Below are 23,098 nucleotides of genomic sequence, written 5' to 3' on the forward strand. Positions count from 1 at the left end.
CAAGTGACAGCCATTCACAAATGCATATACGTATATTCTGTGAATTCTTGCACATGCTCAGTAGGAGCTGTTGACTAAAAAGTGTAAATATAAAGACTGCACATTTTGTTAATGGAAGTAAATTGGAAAGTTGTTTAAAATTGCATGCTCTATCTGAATCATAAAAGTTTAATTTGGACTTGAGTGACACTTTAACCTATTAAACCTTCTATTTCCTCCCTTATGTAAAGGGTTATTTGTTTTTTTACAATATGTCTGCACTAAGCAGTTTCTATTTTGTCTTTGTCAGAATCATATTAAAAGGGCTTAACAATCCAAATAAAACTTTAACTCTTCAGATAGAGCACAATATTTTATGAAACTTTCCTAATTACTTCTATTTTTAAATGTATGAAATCTATTAACCCCTTAAGTGCTAATGACGGCTCTGAGCCGTCACAAATTGTCTAAGTCAGGTGCTAATGACGGCTCAGAGCCGTCACTAGCACTCTCCCACTTTGAGGGAGATCAGGGGGCTCCCACTGGCTCCTTTGATCGGGCCTGCATAGTGACAGGCATTGCCAGGGCTTCACGTTACGCAAGGTGATGTCACGCGCAATAACGTGATGACGTCACTGCGCAACTTTAACATTAACAATGTTAAATATAGGAGCAGGGGGCATGCTGCTTAGAAGCCTGTATCTCAGGCATCTAAGCAGCTACAAACCCCCAAGACCCACCGTTGGAAAGGTAATCGCCTAACCTTTCCAACAGTGGGGATCTGAAATAATAAAAACAAAAGTTAAAAAATAATATTTTTAATAATATAAAATTAAAAAAAAACTTTAAAAAACCTTAGCACTCAAAGGAAAAGGAAAGTTCTAAGCACTCAAATGGTTAAAATCACTTTCTTATCTTGAATCAGTTAAATAGAAAAGCATACCTAGGTAGGCTGAGGAACTGCAATACCTCTTGTCATTGCCTCATCAGTTGTGCGATTGCTATAGTTATATGTAAGCAACATGCAGTAGTAAAATCTAACACATTAGAACATTTTATTTTTGCAGTTTTATGTATTTTAAGTCCTTTATTTCAATTATATCTTTGTTGGAATGAAAATGTGACATTTAAATACTTAAATTACATGGAAATGCAGTAGAATTGCATAATCCGCAAATGCAGAATAAAAACACAATGCAATATCACACTGGATTTCAAATGACCGGTAGATTTTCTTCTGAAAAATATCAAAATTTCTTTCCATTTTCCTGCTCCCTGAATGATGTGACAGCCAGCAGCCAATCACAAACTCATATGTATACACTGTGAACTCTTGCACATGCTCTGTAAAAACTGGTGCCTCAGAAACTGTTTATACAAAGACTGTGCACATTTTGATAATAGGCGTAAATTGGAAAGTTTTTTTAAAATGTCTTGCTCTATCCAAATGATGAAAATATGATTCTGACTTCAGTGTCCCTTTAATACAAGATAACCTATCTAGTCATCGTTGCTGTTTATTAAAAAATCTATATTTTGCAAGTCTTTGCCAGCTGCTTTATTACCAGACAAATAGAGTATCCCTCTCATTCTTATTACAAAAGTTAGGGTGGTCTTAGATGTCTGTCTTCCATGCTAGTGTTTCCCTTTGTATAACCTTTTGCATTTTATGTTTATAAACTGACATTCCGATTGATTTACCTTGGCGTTTTGCCTAGATTGAATATTGAAGCAGCAAATTAGGAATGCTTAAGAAGTTTCAGAGAGAAGAGATGTGAAAGTGGAGCTTGCAAGGCTAGCATTTGGAGCTTCTTAGCTTACTCAAATGATGAACGATGCCATGCTTGTTGAAGGGGGAAGGGGAAAGAATCAGAGACAAGAAATGAAGAATAAAAGAAATTGCTAGGAGTTGTGTTCTGCTAGACATTTAGTCCTTGGCTCAAGATTTCTAACAACATCTTTTATCTCTATTCCAGGGGCAAATTTTGTAACCCGAAAAATTAGCCGTTCAGTAGCAAAGATTCACCTCGGACAGATGGAGTGTTTCAGCCTTGGAAATTTGGATGCCAAACGAGATTGGGGTCATGCCAAGGACTACGTTGAGGTAAGCTATTGGCCAAGTCCCCCTTCACAACAACAGTGATTTTGTGTGGCTGGTGTTCCTAATGCACCGTCTCTAAATGAAACTGTCTGACCTACAGGGGGTATCTTGTGATATTCTGCCAGTAGAGTAAAGCAAACTCCGATGTGTTCTCAATTTCAGTCAAGGGAGTTCAAACAGTATAGTGGTCTACCCCAGGCGTGACCTGAACAGAAAATAAATCTTTTAATACTGGGGAAAATGAAGGTTTACATTCTTCCTTTGGCCTCTTATGGAAATATTAACTGTTCACTAGCTGTGTTTTTAACATCTTTGCTTCTAATATTTGCACAAACCTTTATCACAAAAATCGATGTCCGCCATGTTATAAAATGTATTTAAAAAGTTTAAATAAGAAATATTCAACTACAAAGCATAAATGTTAAGTAAGTAACAAGGAAATAATTCAAAAGAATTACAAGACATGATTGTGGCCCATTCATTGTGATGCAACTGTCGGATAGAATGGGTATTATACTTTATTTTATCTTTTTTTTTCTTTAAAAATTTATGTGGTAGTAAAAAATATTGTACAGCAGACTTAATATATTTTACTTTAGCAATCATTATCTTATACCTGTTCTGTAGCAAGGAGACACTGAAGAAAGTGAACATAATTTAAAAGCATGAGTTTTAAAGCAGTAATCATTTCTTAACTGTCAGAAAACCTTTTTATTTGTTTCCTAGAGATGAGCCATCAGTGCCATTAGCGCATTCCAGTGCCTACCAGTGTTTGCTCCAATTAAATACTTCCTTATTAGATGGGAGAGCACTCTCAGCCAATCCAGACACAACATTATTAGACCACTGGAAAGAGCATACGGCAGTGATAACTTTATTGCTTCTTTACAAAGAAGCGAAGTTTTCTGTGACATAAGTTAACAAGTGCTTTGCTTTTACAAAAACACTGATTTTAGCTTAACTTAAAGAGACAGTCTACACCAGAATTTTTATTGTTTTAAAAGATAGATAATTCCTTTATTACCCATTTCCCAGTTTTGCATAACTAACACATTTATAATAATATACTTTTAACCTCTGTGATTATCTTGTATCCAAGCCTCTGCAAACTGCCCCTTTTTTCAGTTCTTTTGACAGACTTGCAGTCTAGCCAATCAGTGCCTGCTCCCAGATAACTTCTCGTACACGAGCACAGTGTTATCTATATGAAATACGTGAACTAACACCCTCTAGTGGTGAAAAACTGTTAAAATGCAATCTGAAAGAGGGTGGGCTTCAAGGTCTAAGAAATTAGCATATTAACCTCCTAGGTTAAGCTTTCAACTAAGAATACAAGAGAACAAAGTAAATTGGAAAACTGTTTAAAATTACATGCTCTATCTGAATCATGAAAGTTTATTTTGGCCTAGACTGTCCCTTTAATATGCTTAGTTGTATTTCTCTTTAAGTGTTTAATATAAGTTGTGTATTTAGTGTGTGTGTCACATTAGACAATGGGAAATCTTCTGCTACCTTCAACCTCCCTCCTTTATATGAGCTCACATTTGCCTAATTGATTTGTAATTAAATTAGTAAATAAAATATTTGTAGAGCATGCCATAGAACTACCTCCCCCCAGTAAAACAAAACAAAAACTATTTGTATGTTATGTCTTTTTTATAGAATGTTGGTAATGTATAAATATGTCACTGCTTTACAAGCCATGAGTTTGTAAAAGCACAAAATAAATGATATATTAGAACAGTCTTGATAATATAGTGACTAATTCAATAATATATAAATATATAGTTAATACAGTATTCTCCACAGAAAATATTGCCAGCCAATGGCATTGTGAAGTAGCCGGATGGGGCAATGTAATATTTTCTAATTATCATTTTCAGCTATTTAAAGCACAAATTAATTGCATAGTCTAACATAAATGTATTGAATGATATTTTGTGCAATAAAAATGTAACGTTTTCAATATTGGCTCTCAATACATTAGAATTGCATAATTAACAAGTGTATCATAAAAAGACAAGGCAATAACACCTACTCTGAATTTCAAATAAGCAGTAATTTTTTTTTTCTGTCTAAATATTTTTTTCCCCTAGTATCATGTGACAGACATCAGCCAATCACAGACTAGTATACATAGACCCTGTGAGATTGTGCTCATGCTCAGTAGGATCTTGTTTCCCAGAAAGTGTGAATATAAAAAGATTGTGCAACATTTGATAATGGAAGCAAATTGGAAAAACTCTTAAAACTGCATGTTCTTTTTGAATCATAACTTTATTTTGACTTGAGTGCCCCTTTAAGATTTATATTGGCTAAAATTTGTACCGGGTGGTCAATAAATTAGCTGGGTGGTGCACGCGCTAAAACGGTCTTGGGGAGAACATAAGAAACTGGTAGTGAGAAATCCAGTATTATGATAAACCTGTTTTTCTCCATGATTTCCTGTCGCCTCCTCACTGACAGGAGAGGATTTGATGCAGTCTTCAACCCTGTTGCTGAGCATTCCAGACTCTCCTAAATGGGGGAGGCTAAGGAATGTGTTCCAGAACCTAAAGGTAAATTAGCACATTTGTCAGATACTTTTTCTGTGACAAATGACAAGTTAAGACATTACATATGGACTGGTTTAAATAGGCAGCCTGATGCAGAATTAACTTTAAATTCTTCAGTCTCTGATAATCTTAAATTAATATATTAATACATTTAATAAACTAAATTAATAAATAAATACAACAAAGGGAAAAAATAAAAGGAACAAAAAAACATTTAAACAAATATGCTTTATCCTAGAATGAGTGTATGAAATAATTTTTATACATTTTGCTGTCCTGGGTTTCATTGTGTTTGCAGGCAGAAGTGACCTGAGCTTATTGATGTACGACTCTGCCATACATTGCCATATACTTCTGGTAGTTGGAGCATTAAAACAGCAGAGTTTAAAGGAACATAAAGGAGCTGTTTTTAAACAATGCATTTAAAGGGACACTCAAGTCAAAATGAAACTTTCATTATTCATATCGAACATGCTATTTTAAACAACTTTCCAATTTACTTCCATTAAAAATGTGTCTTTTTATATTTAAACTTTTTGAGTCACCAGCTCCTACTGAGCATGTGCAAGAATTCACAGAATAAGCGTTTATGCATTTGTGATTGGCTGATGGCTGTCACATGGTAGGTGTATGCATTTGTGATTGGCTGATGGCTGTCGCATGGTACAGGGGGGAGTGGAAATAGACATAACTTTTAAAATCGTCAGAAAAAAAATCTACTACTCATTTGAAGTTCAGACTAAGTGCTACTGGAAGTGAATGTAAATTTTCATGAATGAAAGCCCTGTTTTTAAAAATACTATTAAAAACAGGGGCACTTTAATTCATGACAGTTTGTATAGCAGCCATTTATTTTAAATACTTACCTTTTCTTCCTTGCAAGCTTGGAACACCGGAGCAGCAATTCCCTGCCCCCAGGTCGTCTCTTCCTATGTCAGAAATGACGAATCTGGCTTCCTCCAATAACGGCTTCTCCCCCAGAGCAAACATTGCCTGAGGCCACGCCATGATTGGAGGAAGCAGGAGAATCGCTGCTCCGGTGTTCCACTTGCAAGGAAGAATAGTTACGTATTTTTAAAAAAAACGGCTGAAATGTAAACTTTCATGAATGAAAGTGCCCCTGTTTTTAATGGTATTTTTAAAAATACGGCTTTGATTCGTGAAAAATTACATTCACTTTAAACACTCGACTCTGTTCTAACAATAGAGCAATAATGAAATGCTGTCCTTTTACATGAGTAAACATAAACTTGCCCTTTTAGTTTACTCACAGACAAAATTTCTATAAATGAATGGTTTCTAAATATGGTTTTATATAAAATATGCTGATATTTTATTAACCAAAAATCATAAATAATATAAGGCAGCCACACTTTCTTGGAAAAAGGTTCCATGGCACCTTTTATTTTTTTCTATTTGATGCCACCGCATGGACCTTATTAAAGTCCAGTTATATTAGTATTTTAGATTTGTAAATGAGATGCAAGATGGGACAACATTTTTTTCATCTGTTATTGTAGATATTTACTGCTGTTGGCAGAGATTAGCAATAGATTAAATCTATAAGAATTTTTTTTTTTTTTTTAAATGAGTCTCCTTAAAAAGAGGCATTTAAGTCAGAATTAAAGTTTATTTCTGGGGACAAGGCTGGTTCTACAATTTGACCAGGTGCGACCATGGTACCCAATTGATATTTGAAAGGGTGGCACATAAGGAGAGCATATATCAGCATGTTCTTATGTAAAATGCAAAACTTTTGATCTTTATTTTTGAGACTGCTGTTTTATGGTTAGATTTAGAATGCAGTGTATATAGAGTTTGCGGTGTGTGTGTGAGTTTGGGATGTGGGGGTTCTTATTTCATTCCACCCAGGGAGCACAGTGTCTTCAATTCCAGCATAATTTATACAAATAAATAGTGCTAATTTATCATTAAAAGTTTCACCACAGCTCACAGGGCCGTACATGGCATCAATGAGCCAGGCAGGGTCAGGAACAAGTTCACACACTACATCCATAGCTCTATTATTTTGAATAACAAAATAATTGTGGACCGATGCTCTTTATTAATCATCATAGTTCTCTTAAAAAAATAGTTTTTTTCTTCGTTTACTTGATTTGAATCATAATCTCTATCATTGTGAGTTTGCTTGGCCTTTATGATGTCATTTGTGATCCATCAATTCATTAATTTTAATATTGGTAAATTCCATAGTAATCTTGCTTTTATTGAGTGTGATGCCTGGAGCATACACACAATTCCACATTTAAGGTTAAAGTTCTGTATCAAACAGTAAATAACCCCAGAAATGAATAGTGTTTAGTTTGGGCTCTGAGAATAGGGCTGTCCAAGAAGGGACATGAAACAGTTTTTTTTCTTTGATAATTCAGACTGAGCACATCATTTTAACAACTTTTCAAAAAAAAATTATTTTATGAAATTTACTTTGTCCTGCTTTGTAGAAAAGCAGGGAAGAAAACTCAGGGGCATGCATTTGTCTGAGCACTATATGGCAGAAGTTTATCAAGAATGTTATACGTTTGCAAGAGCACTAGATGACAGCACTTTTTCCTGCCATACAGTGCTCTAGATATGTTCACGCTGCAAACCTAGGTATCTCTTTTTACTAAGAATACCAAGAGAGCGAAGCAAATTTGATAATAAGTAAATTGGAAACTTTTTGAAAACTGTATGCTCTGAATCATGAAAAAATGTGGGCTTCTTTATTTGTAAAGTTCTGTAGTGCATAGTAGTTATAGAGATAGGTGGTGTACAATGACAAAGATTTCTGATATAAGAAACAAATTCTTAATAAACTAAACAAATCTAGTACAGGAAATAGAGGGTCATGCTTTGAAGAGCTTACAGTCTACAGGTTGAGGGTTCAGACACATAAGGTTTATGGTAGCTTGTCATGTGGATGTAGTTGTAGTAGTGAGAGGTTTTGGAGGTGAGAGAAGGCAGTAGAGAGCGAGCATTTGGAGATGAAAGAGGAAATATAGTTGGAAGATAGTTTGAGTGCTCTATAGCTTAGGGTTAATACTACCAATTGTATTCTGTTTTAAAGTGTATGGGGAGATACTGCAAAAGAGTTGCAGATCAGGGCAGCTGACATAGATTGGCAACTTAGGTGGATGAGTCTAGCCGAAGCACTCATGAAAGATTGGAGAGGGAAAAAAGCAGTGTTTGGGTAGGCCATTTAGAAGTAGGTTGCAGTAGTCAATGCACTAAAAAATTAGGGAATTTATTTGTATTTTTGTGAGTAAGGAAAGGGTGAATTCTGGAAATGTGGGGTAGGTTTGCACAACAGGATTTGCTAAGAGCTTGTATATGTGGAGTGAATGTCTTCAGAGTGTGACCCCCAAGACAGAGGAACTTGGCACTTGGTGTTGAGAATAGAGTCTGAAAAGAGAAAGGTCAGGTGAAGTGGTGTAATCTGGTTGAGTAAAGAGGTAGAGATATCAGGAGAGGAAAGGTATATTTGGGTATCATCAGTATATACGTGGTACTGAAACCCAAAGGAGTATATACATTTTCCAGGGGAGGATTTATAGATAGAAAAAGAAAGAGCCTTGTGGTACTCCTACTAAGGGCTCAATTTACAATTTCACAAGAGAACCTGCAGTCAGTATTTTGCTTCCTAGCCTCCTGTGCGCGGGTAGGAGGCGGGATTGCATGCGAGCGCAAATTAGAGCTTGCTTGCAATCTTAAATTCCAAAAGCGAATTGCTGCCTGCCAGAGGCGGCCTGGGGCGGCCAGGTGGGGGGGGGGGGGGGAATATGTACGCCCCTGTCTGCCCCAGCTTGATAAATTGAGCCCTCAGGCAAAGGATGAGAAGATATTCTATTAAAAGAAACCACAAACAAGCGGTTTCAGAGATATTAAGTAATTTAGGAGAGGTCTGTGGCTTTGTGTCTGTGTCTCTTTTGCTATAGCCAATTGGAGATCAAGTAAATTAGATCATGTGCTAATCTAAGCCATCAGAGTGCAGCGTTTAACAGGGTCATATAAACTACAGTATACTTAAATAGGCGGTACTCGAGTTTCTCTAGGGAGACTTTGTGTTTAATATCCTTTTAACCGTGTATAAAAAATATGCAAACATTTTGTTTTTACTTTATTGCCTTAGGGCGGAATCCTTCATAAATAAGCACAGACATTTTTCAATCTTACAATATTTCTTCTTCAAGTATCTTGAACTTTGTCGTATACAAATGAATGATGATAACAATAAGAAGAAATATAGAAAGTGCATAAGGTAAACTCAACCTATAATCTATGCATAGAGAGGACTATAAATAGCCGTTTACAAAGCAGTGATGTTTTATTGAGAACCTTTAAATTTCAAGGTATTTCCGCTTCAAGTATCTTCAACATAGTTGACAAACATGGAAGTTGCTGTATATACAGAGTCTTTATAAACAACAATATGGCTCTGCATTTTTTCCAGTAGTATGAATGTCTTGCACCTTATAAATATACTTTATTTATAGTAACTATGAACAAAAATAGAAATTGCATGAGAAGTAAGACAAACTCCACAGATAAATTATGGATGGAAAGAACTATGAATAGCATTGCTTCCCTTTGCTTCAAAATTATTGTAACGGCTGGTCTATAATCGGCTAACTCAGTGTCTCACAACTAACTCCTTACTTGATCCACTACAATCTGGTTTCCGCCCTAAATACTCAACAGAAACCGCTTTTCCTAAAGTAACAAATTACCTTTTATCAGCTAAAGCAATGGGCCACTACTCCTTACTAATTCTTCTTGACTAATTTGGCATCCGAGACACAGCCCTCTCCTGGTTTGCCTCATATCTCTCAAACCGCTCGTTTTCAGTTTCCTTTCACAACATATCTTCTGATCCTTTGCCTCTCTCAGTTGGAGTACCGCAAGGCTCTGTCTTGGGTCCCTTGCTTTTTCACTCTCTACATCCTCCCTTGGCTTCCAGTACCACTTATATGCTGATGATACCCAAATCTATCTTTCCTCTCCTGATATCTCTCACTCCTTACTCAACCAGATTTCCAACTGTCTCTCTGCAATTTCCTTCACACTACCTCCAACTCAATCTGTCCAAATCTGAGCTGTTTCTTATTCCCCCTCTTCGAGACATCCAACACCTGACATTTTTTCTGATAGTCGGAGACTCTGTTCTCAACACCTTACCCCAGGTCCACTGTCTTGGGGTCACACTTGACTCAGAATTAACATTCAACCCACATATACAAGCGCTTACCAAATCCTGCCGTGCACACCTATGCAACATTTCCAGAATTTGTCCTTTCCTTACTAAAAAAACTACAAAAATATTAATTAATTACCTCATTTTGTCACTCATTGATTATTGCAATCTATTCAATATAATCTCCCTCCAATCTATTATGAATTCTTCAGCTCGACTCATCCACGTAAGTCGCCGATCTACATCAGCTGCTTCACTCTGCCAGTCTCTACACTGGCTCCCCATACACTCCAGAATACAATGTAAAGTATTAACCCTAACTTACAAAGCACTCAACAGTCTAACTCCCAACTACATTTCCTCTCTCATCTCCAAATATTCCCCATCCCGTCCTCTTTGATCAACCTCTGACCTATGTCTCTCTACTCCTGTTATCTTTACATCCCACTCCCATCTCGAAAACTTCTCATGTGCTGCTCCTGTCCTCTGGAACTCTCTACCCTGCTCCATAAGACTGTCTCCAACCTTATATGGCTTCAGGCGCTCCTTGAAAACCCACCTATTCAGGTGTGAGCTCTCCGGAGCAGGGCCCTCTTCCTCCTGTACTATATTTGTTTACAGTGCAATCCGTCCTGGAAAGGTTTAGTTTATTATGTTTTGTATTTTATAACAAATCCTTCTCATTGTATACCCCTATCTTTGTACCCAGAGCTATGGAATTTTGTGGCACTATACAAATAAATGATGATAATGATAATAATACTACTACTAATAATAATAATAATAATAAATATGAGGTTTCATACAGAACTTTTGAATATTCCTAATATTTCCTCTTCATGTTTTGTTGCCATGTCTGACACACATAAAGGTGAAATATTTGCAGAGCTTCTATACAAAACCATGGGGTTCCTCATTTTTTTTAGTAGCTTGAATGGCTTGGACCTTATAAATATACTGTGTGTATGTGTATATATATAATTATGGTAAAGTCCAGCACCATTTCAGCTTGTTATTTTATGGGTGCAAGCTGCCTCTGTCTCACCTTTAACAGATAATAACAGCAAAAATAGAAATGGCTGCAGCACTCCAAATTGTATTTTAAGGTTTTATTACAAGCAGTGAAATACAGGCGACGTTTCGGGCTTCTGCCCTTTCTCAAGCCACTTGGCTTGAGAAAGGGCAGAAGCCCGAAACGTCGCCTGTATTTCACTGCTTGTAATAAAACCTTAAAATACAATTTGGAGTGCTGCAGCCATTTCTATTTTTGATATATATATATATATATATATATATATATATTTCTCCAACATAGGTGTGTCCGGTCCACAGCGTCATCCTTACTTGTGGGATATTCTCTTCCCCAACAGGAAATGGCAAAGAGCCCAGCAAAGCTGGTCACATGATCCCTCCTAGGCTCCGCCTTCCTCAGTCATTCTCTTTGCCGTTGCACAGGCAACATCTCCACGGAGATGGCTAAGAGTTTTTTGGTGTTTAAATGTAGTTTTTATTCTTCAATCAAGAGTTTGTTATTTTAAAATAGTGCTGGTATGTACTATTTACTCTGAAACAGAAAAGAGATGAAGATTTCTGTTTGTAAGAGGAAAATGATTTTAGCAACCGTTACTAAAATCGATGGCTGTTTCCACACAGGACTGTTGAGATGAATTAACTTCAGTTGGGGGAAACAGTGAGCAGACTTTTGCTGCTTGAGGTATGACACATTTCTAACAAGACTTGGTAATGCTGGAAGCTGTCATTTTCCCTATGGTATCCGGTAAGCCATTTTCTTAGTTTTAAATATAAGAATAAAGGGCTTCACAAGGGCTTTAAAGACTGGTAGACATTTTTCTGGGCTAAAACGATTACTTTATAAGCATATTTAATGGTTTATAACTTTGAAGAGTTATTTTAATCTTGGGAATTCTGTTAAAAAAAAACTGTATTGGACACCTTTTTCACTGGGGGCCTTTTCTAGTCATAGGCAGAGCCTCATTTTCGCGCCACTAATGCGCAGTTGTTTTTGAGAAGCAAGGCATGCAGATACATGTGTGAGGAGCTCAGATCCACTGAAAAAGCTTATTGAAGGCGTCATTTGGTATCGTATTCCCCTCTGGGCTTGGTTGGGTCTCAGCAAAGCAGATACCAGGGACTGTATAGGGGTTAAATGTAAAAACGGCTCCGGTTCCGTTATTTTAAGAGTTAAAGCTTTCAAATTTGGTGTGCAATATTTTTAAGGCTTTAAGACACTGTGGTGAAATTTTGGTGAATTTTGAACAATTCCTTCATACTTTTGCACATATTCAGTAATAAAGTGTGTTCAGTTTAAAATTTAAAGTGACAGTAACGGTTTTATTTTAAAACGTTTTTTGTGCTTTGTTATCAAGTTTATGCCTATTAACATGTCTGAACCATCAGATAGACGATGTTCTGTATGTTCGGAAGCCAAGGTTCCTCTCCATTTAAATATATGTGATGAATGTGACAAACAAAGTAGGGACAATGATGCCACTGATAATAATGTTGCCCAAAATGATTCCTTAAGTGAGGGGAGTAAGCATGGTACTGCATCATCTCCTTCTATGTCTACACCAGTCTTGCCCACTCAGGAGGTCCCTAGTTCATCTAGTGCGCCAATCCTCCTTACTATGCAACAATTAACGTCTGTAATGGATAATTCTATTAAAAACATTTTAGCCAAAATGCCCACTTATCAGCGAAAGCGCGACTGCTCTGTTTTAGATACTGAAGAGCATGAGGACGCTGATGATAATGGTTCTGACATGCCCTTACACCAGTCTGAAGGGGCCAGGGAGGTTTTGTCTGAGGGAGAAATTTCAGATTCAGGAAAAATTTCTCAACAAGCTGAACCTGACGTTATTACATTCAAATTTAAATTGGAACATCTCCGCGCTCTGCTTAAGGAGGTGTTATCTACTCTGGATGATTGTGACAATTTGGTCATTCCAGAGAAATTATGTAAGATGGACAAATTCCTAGAGGTCCCGGTGCCCCCCGAAGCTTTTCCTATACCCAAGCGGGTGGCGGACATTGTAAATAAAGAATGGGAAAGGCCCGGCATACCTTTTGTCCCTCCCCCTATATTTAAGAAATTATTTCCTATGGTCGACCCCAGGAAGGACTTATGGCAGACAGTCCCCAAGGTCGAGGGGGCGGTTTCTACTCTAAACAAACGCACCACTATCCCTATAGAAGATAGTTGTGCTTTCAAAGATCCTATGGATAAAAAATTAGAGGGTTTGCTTAAAAAGATGTTTGTTCAGCAAGGTTACCTTCTACAACCAATTTCATGCATTGTTCCTGTCACTACAGCAGCGTGTTTCTGGTTCGAAGAACTAGAAAAGTCGCTCAATAAAGCATCTTCTTATGAGGAGGTTATGGACAGAGTTCAAGCACTTAAATTGGCTAACTCTTTTACGACTCTTTTAGACGCCACTTTGCAATTAGCTAGATTAGCGGCGAAAAATTCAGGTTTTGCTATTGTGGCGCGCAGAGCGCTTTGGCTAAAGTCTTGGTCAGCGGATGTGTCCTCCAAGAACAAATTGCTTAACATCCCTTTCAAGGGGAAAACGCTGTTTGGCCCTGACTTGAAAGAGATTATTTCAGACATCACTGGGGGAAAGGGCCACGCCCTTCCTCAGGATAGGTCTTTTAAGGCTAAAAATAAAACAAATTTTCGTCCATTTCGCAGAAACGGACCAGCCTCAAATTCTACATCCTCTAAGCAAGAGGGTAATTCTTCTCAAACCAAGCCAGCCTGGAGACCGATGCAAGGCTGGAACAAAGGTAAGCAGGCCAAGAAGCCTGCTACCGCTACTAAGACAGCATGAGATGCTGGCCCCCGATCCGGGACCGGATCTGGTGGGGGGCAGACTCTCTCTCTTCGCTCAGGCTTGGGCAAGAGATGTTCAGGATCCTTGGGCACTAGAAATAGTTTCTCAGGGTTATCTCCTGGAATTCAAGGAACTACCCCCAAGGGGAAGGTTCCACAGGTCTCAATTGTCTTCAGACCAAATAAAAAGACAGGCATTCTTACATTGTGTAGAAGACCTGTTAAAAATGGGAGTGATTCATCCTGTTCCATTAGGAGAACAAGGGATGGGGTTCTACTCCAATCTGTTCATAGTTCCCAAAAAAGAGGGAACATTCAGGCCAATTTTGGATCTCAAGATCCTAAACAAATTTCTCAGGGTTCCATCGTTCAAAATGGAAACCATTCGGACAATTCTTCCTACCATCCAGGAAGGTCAATTCATGACCACGGTGGATTTAAAGGATGCGTATCTACATATTCCTATCCACAAGGAACATCATCGGTTCCTAAGGTTCACCTTTCTGGGCAAGCATTACCAGTTTGTGGCACTTCCATTCGGATTAGCCACTGCTCCAAGAATTTTCACAAAGGTACTAGGGTCCCTTCTAGCGGTGCTAAGGCCAAGGGGCATTGCAGTAGTACCTTACTTGGACGACATACTGATTCAAGCGTCGTCTCTGCCACAAGCAAAGGCTCATACGGACATTGTCCTAGCCTTTCTCAGATCTCACGGGTGGAAAGTGAACGTAGAAAAAAGTTCTCTATTCCCGTCAACAAGAGTTCCCTTCTTGGGAACAATAATAGACTCCTTAGAAATGAAGATTTTTCTGACAGAGGCCAGAAAATCAAAACTTCTAAGCTCTTGTCAAGTACTTCATTCTGTTCTTCTTCCTTCCATAGCGCAGTGCATGGAAGTAATAGGTTTGATGGTTGCGGCAATGGACATAGTTCCTTTTGCGCGAATTCATCTAAGACCATTACAACTGTGCATGCTCAGACAGTGGAATGGGGATTATACAGACTTGTCCCCGACGATCCAAGTAGATCAGAGGACCAGAGATTCACTCCGTTGGTGGCTGACCCTGGACAACCTGTCTCAAGGGATGAGCTTCCGCAGACCAGAGTGGGTCATTGTCACGACCGACGCCAGTCTGGTGGGCTGGGGCGCGGTCTGGAAACCCCTGAAAGCTCAGGGTCTATGGTCTCGGGAAGAATCTCTTCTCCCGATAAACATTCTGGAACTGAGAGCGATATTCAATGCTCTCAAGGCTTGGCCTCAACTAGCAAAGGCCAAATTCATAAGGTTTCAATCAGACAACATGACGACTGTTGCATATATCAACCATCAGGGGGGAACAAGGAGTTCCCTGGCGATGGAAGAAGTGACCAAAGTAATTCAATGGGCGGAGATTCACTCCTGCCACTTGTCTGCAATCCACATCCCAGGAGTGGAAAATTGGGAAGCGGATTTTCTGAGTCGTCAGACATTTCATCCGGGGGAGTGGGAACTCCATCCGGACATCTTTGCCCACATAACTCAATTATGGGGCATTCCAGACATGGATCTGATGGCGTCTCGTCAGAACTTCAAGGTTCCTTGCTACGGGTCCAGATCCAGGGATCCCAAGGCGACTCTAGTAGATGCACTAGTAGCGCCCTGGACCTTCAACCTAGCTTATGTATTCCCACCGTTTCCTCTCATTCCCAGGCTGGTAGCCAGGATCAATCAGGAGAGGGCTTCGGTGATCTTGATAGCTCCTGCGTGGCCACGCAGAACTTGGTATGTAGACCTGGTGAATATGTCATCGGCTCCACCATGGAAGCTACCTTTGAGACGGGACCTTCTTGTTCAAGGTCCGTTCGAACATCCAAATCTGGCCTCACTCCAACTGACTGCTTGGAGATTGAACGCTTGATTTTATCAAAGCGTGGGTTCTCAGATTCTGTCATTGATACTCTTATTCAGGCTAGAAAGCCTGTAACTAGAAAAATTTACCATAAAGTATGGAAAAAATATATCTGTTGGTGCGAATCGAAAGGATTCCCATGGAACAAGATAAAAATTCCTAAGATTCTATCCTTTCTACAAGAGGGTTTGGAGAAAGGATTATCTGCGAGTTCTTTGAAGGGACAGATTTCTGCTTTATCTGTTTTACTTCACAAAAAGCTGGTGGCTGTGCCAGATGTTCAAGCTTTTGTTCAGGCTCTGGTTAGAATCAAGCCTGTTTACAAACCTTTGACTCCTCCTTGGAGTCTCAATTTAGTTCTTTCAGTTCTTCAAGGGGTTCCGTTTGAACCCTTACATTCCGTAGATATTAAGTTATTATCTTGGAAAGTTTTGGTTTTGGTTGCAATTTCTTCTGCTAGAAGAGTTTCAGAGTTATCTGCTCTGCAGTGTTCTCCTCCTTATCTGGTGTTCCATGCAGATAAGGTGGTTTTGCGTACTAAACCTGGTTTTCTTCCGAAAGTTGTTTCTAACAAAAATATTAACCAGGAGATAGTTGTGCCTTCTTTGTGTCCGAATCCAGTTTCAAAGAAGGAACGTTTGTTGCACAATTTGGATGTAGTTCGTGCTCTAAAATTCTATTTAGAGGCTACAAAGGATTTCAGACAAACATCTTCCTTGTTTGTTGTTTATTCTGGTAAAAGGAGAGGTCAAAAAGCAACTTCTACCTCTCTCTCTTTTTGGCTTAAAAGCATCATCCGATTGGCTTATGAGACTGCCGGACGGCAGCCTCCTGAAAGAATCACAGCTCATTCCACTAGGGCTGTGGCTTCCACATGGGCCTTCAAGAATGAGGCTTCTGTTGATCAGATATGTAAGGCAGCGACTTGGTCTTCACTGCACACTTTTACAAAATTTTACAAATTTGATACTTTTGCTTCTTCTGAGGCTATTTTTGGGAGAAAGGTTTTGCAAGCCGTGGTGCCTTCCATCTAGGTGACCTGATTTGCTCCCTCCCATCATCCGTGTCCTAAAGCTTTGGTATTGGTTCCCACAAGTAAGGATGACTCCGTGGACCGGACACACCTATGTTGGAGAAAACAGAATTTATGCTTACCTGATAAATTACTTTCTCCAACGGTGTGTCCGGTCCACGGCCCGCCCTGGTTTTTTAATCAGGTCTGATGAATTATTTTCTCTAACTACAGTCACCACGGTATCATATGATTTCTCCTATGCATATTCCTCCTTTACGTCGGTCGAATGACTGGGGAAGGCGGAGCCTAGGAGGGATCATGTGACCAGCTTTGCTGGGCTCTTTGCCATTTCCTGTTGGGGAAGAGAATATCCCACAAGTAAGGATGACGCCGTGGACCGGACACACCGTTGGAGAAAGTAATTTATCAGGTAAGCATAAATTCTGTTATATATAATAACAATGAACAAAAATAGAAATATTTGTAGCGATCTGTACTGCTTTCACCTCATTAATCTTTTGTATTTATAGTAACTGTGAACAAAAAAGTGCATTGGAAATAAGATAAAGTGAAATGGTAATGTATGCAAGGAAAGGACTATAGATTGCTGCTTGCACAGAAATGATGTTCCAACCAATAATGCACTTGTAATCAGAAGGTAACTACGTCAGCATTAGGTTATGTGCAAAGACGGGAAGAATTTTTATGTAAAGTTGATGGTGGACACCTGAGTCTGAATAGGCCATTGTGCCCACCCTTACTGTTTACTTATGTGAACATTACATTGTGAGAAATCTTAGCATTATTGATTCACTTTGCTATTTGTATCTTAAGAAATATTCTAAATTTGAATGCAAAGTTCTAAAAATGAAAAACACAATCCAATATGCAACTGATGAGAAAAGATTCCAAGAATAAATCATTTGCACGATTGCCAAAGGTTTTATCATACTTCATTCATGAAGAGTTCTACAATAAAAATATTTACAGTCTACAAGCCAGACAGAACTAGATATGGTGGGAAAGAGGTGATAAAAATAGCCAGTGCTGCAAATGCATGGGGAACGTGGGGGAGTGTAAAATAAGAATCTTTGGATGACAAATAAATAAATAGTAGGGAACAAATTTAAAGGGACATAAAAGGTTCTACAACAAAAAAGGAACCATTTCAACATTTGATTGGTAAGTGATTTAAAGCAAAACCATTTACCTTTAAAAATGACCCTTTCAAAGTGTTAGAAAATGAACAAGGCACAATAACTTCTGGCACTGCTATTGCCGGCCATGCACTGATCTTGTGAATTATGGATATACCAGCTCTAAAACTAATTTTACCAGGAAATGCACCATGTATACCTAAGTATTAAAGGGTCGTAATGATCTAAAAATGATATAATTACATGATTTATTAGAGCATGTAATTTTAGGACTATTGATCCTGCATTACTGTGTGTTCAACCCTCCGGACTACATATGCATCATGGTTGGTCCCTCAGCAAAACAGGGCTCACTGTGTAAGGAATGTGTATGGGTTTGCATTTACAAATATTATGGCAGGGTTTCCAAGAAAACCCTATATTTGCACAGGAAGGCTGCACAAGTGCATATCTTCTGGTCTGGACTAACCCAGGGAGAAGGACAGTTCACATTCACAGAGAAACAGCTAATGTGGCTGCCGGCTCAGTTTCAGCCATAAAGGGCACTGTTGAAATGGTGGGCCAGTCTTTGCCCTAAAGCCCTGTGAGGTTTAGTTGGATACCTTGGTGTTGCGCTTACACCCAACAATCATGCGCTCCACTCAGCAGCTTACAGAGTATCAAAAAATAAAGATTATTGGTACTTACAAAGCAAGGGAAGGTTATACAAAGATATCTAACCACGTTCCGATTGCAGTTTCCACTGTCCAAAATGTCATTAAGAAGTTGAAGTTAAATGGAACAGTTAAAGTCAAGACAAGATCTGCAAGATCAAGACACATTTCCAATAGAACAATGTGTAAAAAAAAACATTTCCAATAGAACAATGTGTAAAAAAAAAACATTTCCAATAGAACAATGTGTAAAAAAAAAACATTTCCAATAGAACAATGTGTAAAAAAAAAAACATTTCCAATAGAACAATCTGTAAAAAAAAAACATTTCCAATAGAACAATGTGTAAAAAAAAACCATTTCTAATAGAACAATGTGTAAAAAAAAAAACCATTTCTAATAGAACAATGTGTAAAAAAAACATTTCTAATAGAACAATGTGTAAAAAAACAAACCCATTTCTAATAGAACAATGTGTAAAAAAAAACCATGTCTAATAGAACAATGTGTAAAAAAAAACATGTCTAATAGAACAATGTGTAAAAAAAAACATTTCTAATATAACAATGTGTAAAAAAAAAAAAAAAAAAAAGCAAAACAAAACCCCATATCACTGCAAAATACCTGCAGGAGATTTAGCCTAGTAGTGCACCAATCCACTGTGCGGCAACGGGTGCATAAACTAAGAACTGACTGAAGAAATATATTTGCTCTCTTAGTTATTTTTGTGCAGGTTAACCGATAAATTGTAGTTGTGAATTCAAATTTGCAGATATATATAGAGTTTAAGTTTGTTCTCTGCAGAGCTTGTGTTAGTTTCTTTTTACTTAGAAAACCAATAACATTTGGTGTTTCAGTATAGTTGACCAAACTTTTGCTTATAACTGTTATAGCTGCTGAAACTAGCTTTTCTTATAATGCAATATTCATGCTTAGTGGTTAATATGGACATATATATATATATATATATATATATATATATATATATATATATATATATATATATATATATATATAATGTGTGTATATGTGTCTATATGTAAATGTGTATATATATATATATATGTATTTTTTACAAAGTTTTAGTGTCTTTAATTATTTGCCTTTCATATACATAAAAAGCATTTTGGACTTCCCATTGCACTTCAAATTAGCGTTCATTGTAGATGAATAATGAATAATGTTTAAAAAAATATTTTTCTCTTTTCTACATATTCCTTTAAGGGCAAATCCATATTATTTATATGAATGCACTAATTATATGTTTCCTAAAACATACAAAGTTTCCTGGTCTCTTAGTTGTATGTGGTTATAGACACTCCTGACATAAAATAATCACATATGAGCATTGCTTTCATTTTTCCCTGTTACACTAGATTTACTGGCAACCTGTCCTAAGCTCTGCTAGTGCTGTGTGAGACAGATCAGATTGAGTGTGATATATGTGCTGACTGACAGTGTTGATCTGCAGAACTGATTATCTTATCACTGCTATTGGGGGAGGAGATGCACACATTACTGGGGATTATAGAGAAGATAAGACAGATAAATTGACTTCTTTATTAATTGAAATTCGAAACTAGACATTCATTAAATTCTTCATAATTTATACCTTCCATCTGGCAGCCACACCTCCTGAGTAAAAAAATAAAATACATTTTATATATTATATATTATATATATATATACATATATATATATATATATATATATATATATATATATATATATATATATATATATACTGTGTGTGTATATATATATATATATATATATATATATATATACTGTGTATATATATATATATACTGTGTATATATATATATATATATATATATATATATATATATATAAAAATATATATATATATATATATATATATATATATATATATATATATATATATATATATATATATATAATGTGTGGGTGTGTGTGTAAAAAAAAAAAAAAACCTAATGACAAACTGGTATGGTATGTTTAAAATATTTGCATTTATTAATGGATATTAAACACTTTCAGATTGTAATATAAACTATTTAATTATGATTAGTAAAAAAAAAAAAAAAAGAGTTCAATATTATATATTTATTTTATCCCATATTTTTTTGTAATTTAAAGTGAAGGTAAAGTTAACTGTATGTCATTGTGTAGTTTTGCTTGTTAACCTAAATGAATGGTACTTTAATTCATCATTTTTTTTAAAATTAAATATAAACTGAGATTTATATCGTTATACTTACATTTTGGCTATCCATAAAATCAACCCTTTTTTTTTTTTTTTTCTTGAAATGTCACGTTTTTTCATCATCCAATTGAAATTCTGGCCGTTAGGTGTCCAGAGATCTACGTCATCCGCCTCCTGTATCCTCCTGTATCCTCTGCGCATGCGTTTAGGATCCCTGAGATCTACGTCATCCTCCTCCTGTATCCTCTGCGCATGCGTTTAGGAATGCGTGTAGGAAAAGTGCGCGCCCGTTTCGCGCATGCGCATTGCAAAACGTTTTGTATTATAGTATAAGACTGCCGCAAGTGCTTTGCAAGTGGATTACCGCATGTACAAAATTCACTAATACTAGAATAAAGCTTATAATGTATTTTTTCCTCATACCTGCCTCTATAGTTATACAACGCTATGCGCATGCGTTGTTCCTTGTGTGCTCATGAACACGCTTTGGAGATACGTATAGAGCGTGTGGGACCGCTCTATACGTCATTCATTATGAAATAAGGAAATGGCTGATGGGAGGAGTGAAGAACGGCACAGTAGGGTGATTTTAAAGATCTTTATTATATAAATATATATACTTGTTCAGAAAAGAAGTTAGCGATTATAATGTTTTAACTGTGAGTAAATTGATGGTGTATAGGGATAGTTGAAACTTTACTTTCACTTTAACTATGAAAAATGGGGGCTTTCCATTTCCACTGAGTTTCTATAATACGGGGTCGATTTATCAAGGCCTTTCACCTGCAGACCGTATTTAACAAGCAGCGAGCGGTCATCAGACCACTGCTTCCCTAACCTTTTGCCACCTTTTAGGTGGCGAATTCCAATCTCCCCAGTCTTGTCCGACCGGGGAGATTGAAAGCTCCTGCCTGTGCGTGATTGGCTGTGCGCAGTCAGGGGGCGGAATTGCATGCAAGCGTTTGTGCGCTCCTGTCCGTCGCAGCTTCATAAATCGACCCCTAAGTGCGACAATGTTGAAACCAAGGTTTCCCTTGTCTAATGTTCTCTTGAGGACAATTATAGACAGATACATTGTGCAAACAATGGTTTTGTGGAAAATAGCTTTGTTAAAAGGATTTTAAACACTGTTATTAGATACACATCTGTTGTTTGCACTCTTTAACTGTTCCTTATATTCTGCAGCAGAATAGATTATTAAAGCCAACCTATGTTTCAAAAAGGCAATACCCAAACTAAAACTTTACACAGATTTTTTCAATATTTAAGCAACTAATTTGATTAAAACTACATCTACATAGTATTTTCAGGATAATCTTTGCTTTGCATACATCATTATATCTTGCATTTATTTATGGTTTAATGTCTCTTTAATTTACTGTAATTTATGATTTTCCTTTCTATATAGTACTACTATCTTGTCACCACTTTATAATTTATGGTATGGTTATAGAGGCTAGGATAGGTTGCTCAGTGTGCATGTGTAATACACTCTGCATCCTTCTGGGTTTCACAGCACTTTTCCCCTAACTGTGCATATGTAACAGACTTGGTAACCATATTTAACTGTCCCCTCAGTGGTGTAGGCAAACAAGAAGTCAGCTGGTCACTTCCCAATCTATAGTGATAAGTTGCGATCCATAGTACCTCAATGTTTGTTTGTCCTAGCGCTATGTGCCAAATCAGGACACACTTCCAGATTAATGAACACTCAAAAAAAGCATTCCTAGGCTGTGAGCTTATTTTATAACCATTAGCATCACTAAATAAAATGAAACATAAAAAAGTGGTTGTGCAGTTGAGTGCCATAAACGTTAAAATGTTTCAGTTAAACATTTAGCAAACAGTTTTGTGCCTGACATTTTTTGAAATCTACTTTTAAAATTCTTATGGTAAAATAATTTTGAGTAGACCAGCACTGGAAAATTATTGGTCATAATACTTTACATAATAAATTATGGAACATCATTCATAAACCAATAATTCTGATCTTGATTTAAATGATGTGCCACATAAAATGTTTTATTAAAGTGATACTAAACCCAAATTGGTAGCTGATTGGTAGCTACATTTACCCACCAATCAGCAAGCACTACCCAGGTTCTTTACCAAAAATGGTCTGGCTCCTAAGCTTACATTTCTGCTTTTTAAATAAAGATACCAAGAGAACGAAGAAAATGTGATAATAGGAATAAATGAGAAAGTTGCTTAAAATTGCATGCTCTATCTGAATCATGAAAAAAATAATAATTTAGGTTTAGTATCCGTATAAGCGTTGTTAAAAAATAATGCAATCAGCAATTTATTGTGCCTGCTATTGCTGTAATTTACCCTTACAATGTGTATCCTCTCCCATCCAGAGGCATTGGACAAATTATCTGTGTATAGGACAGTACTAGATATAATTTTAGATTTCACATTAGTGTATCTGGCTGACTGTAGCAAAAGAGACTGGGAACATGAATTTCACTATGTTTTTTAAGGAATGTGTTGCTAGATTGCTCTCCATTTGCAAAG

At 37.1% G+C, this 23,098-nt stretch overlaps 1 protein-coding gene across 2 annotated transcripts in view; it reads left to right on the forward strand.

Moving 5' to 3' along the window:
• The window catches only part of GMDS (GDP-mannose 4,6-dehydratase), a 1,339,054-nt gene that overhangs the window by 766,766 nt on the left and 549,190 nt on the right, over positions 1-23,098 (forward strand). For both annotated transcript variants that reach the window (XM_053714661.1, XM_053714660.1), the window contains one exon: positions 1,956-2,083. In XM_053714661.1, coding sequence (XP_053570636.1) covers positions 1,956-2,083 — 128 coding nt within the window. The remainder of the gene's footprint in view (positions 1-1,955; positions 2,084-23,098) is intronic.

This window comes from Bombina bombina, chromosome 5 (assembly GCF_027579735.1).
Source record: "Bombina bombina isolate aBomBom1 chromosome 5, aBomBom1.pri, whole genome shotgun sequence".
NCBI lineage: Eukaryota > Metazoa > Chordata > Amphibia > Anura > Bombinatoridae > Bombina > Bombina bombina.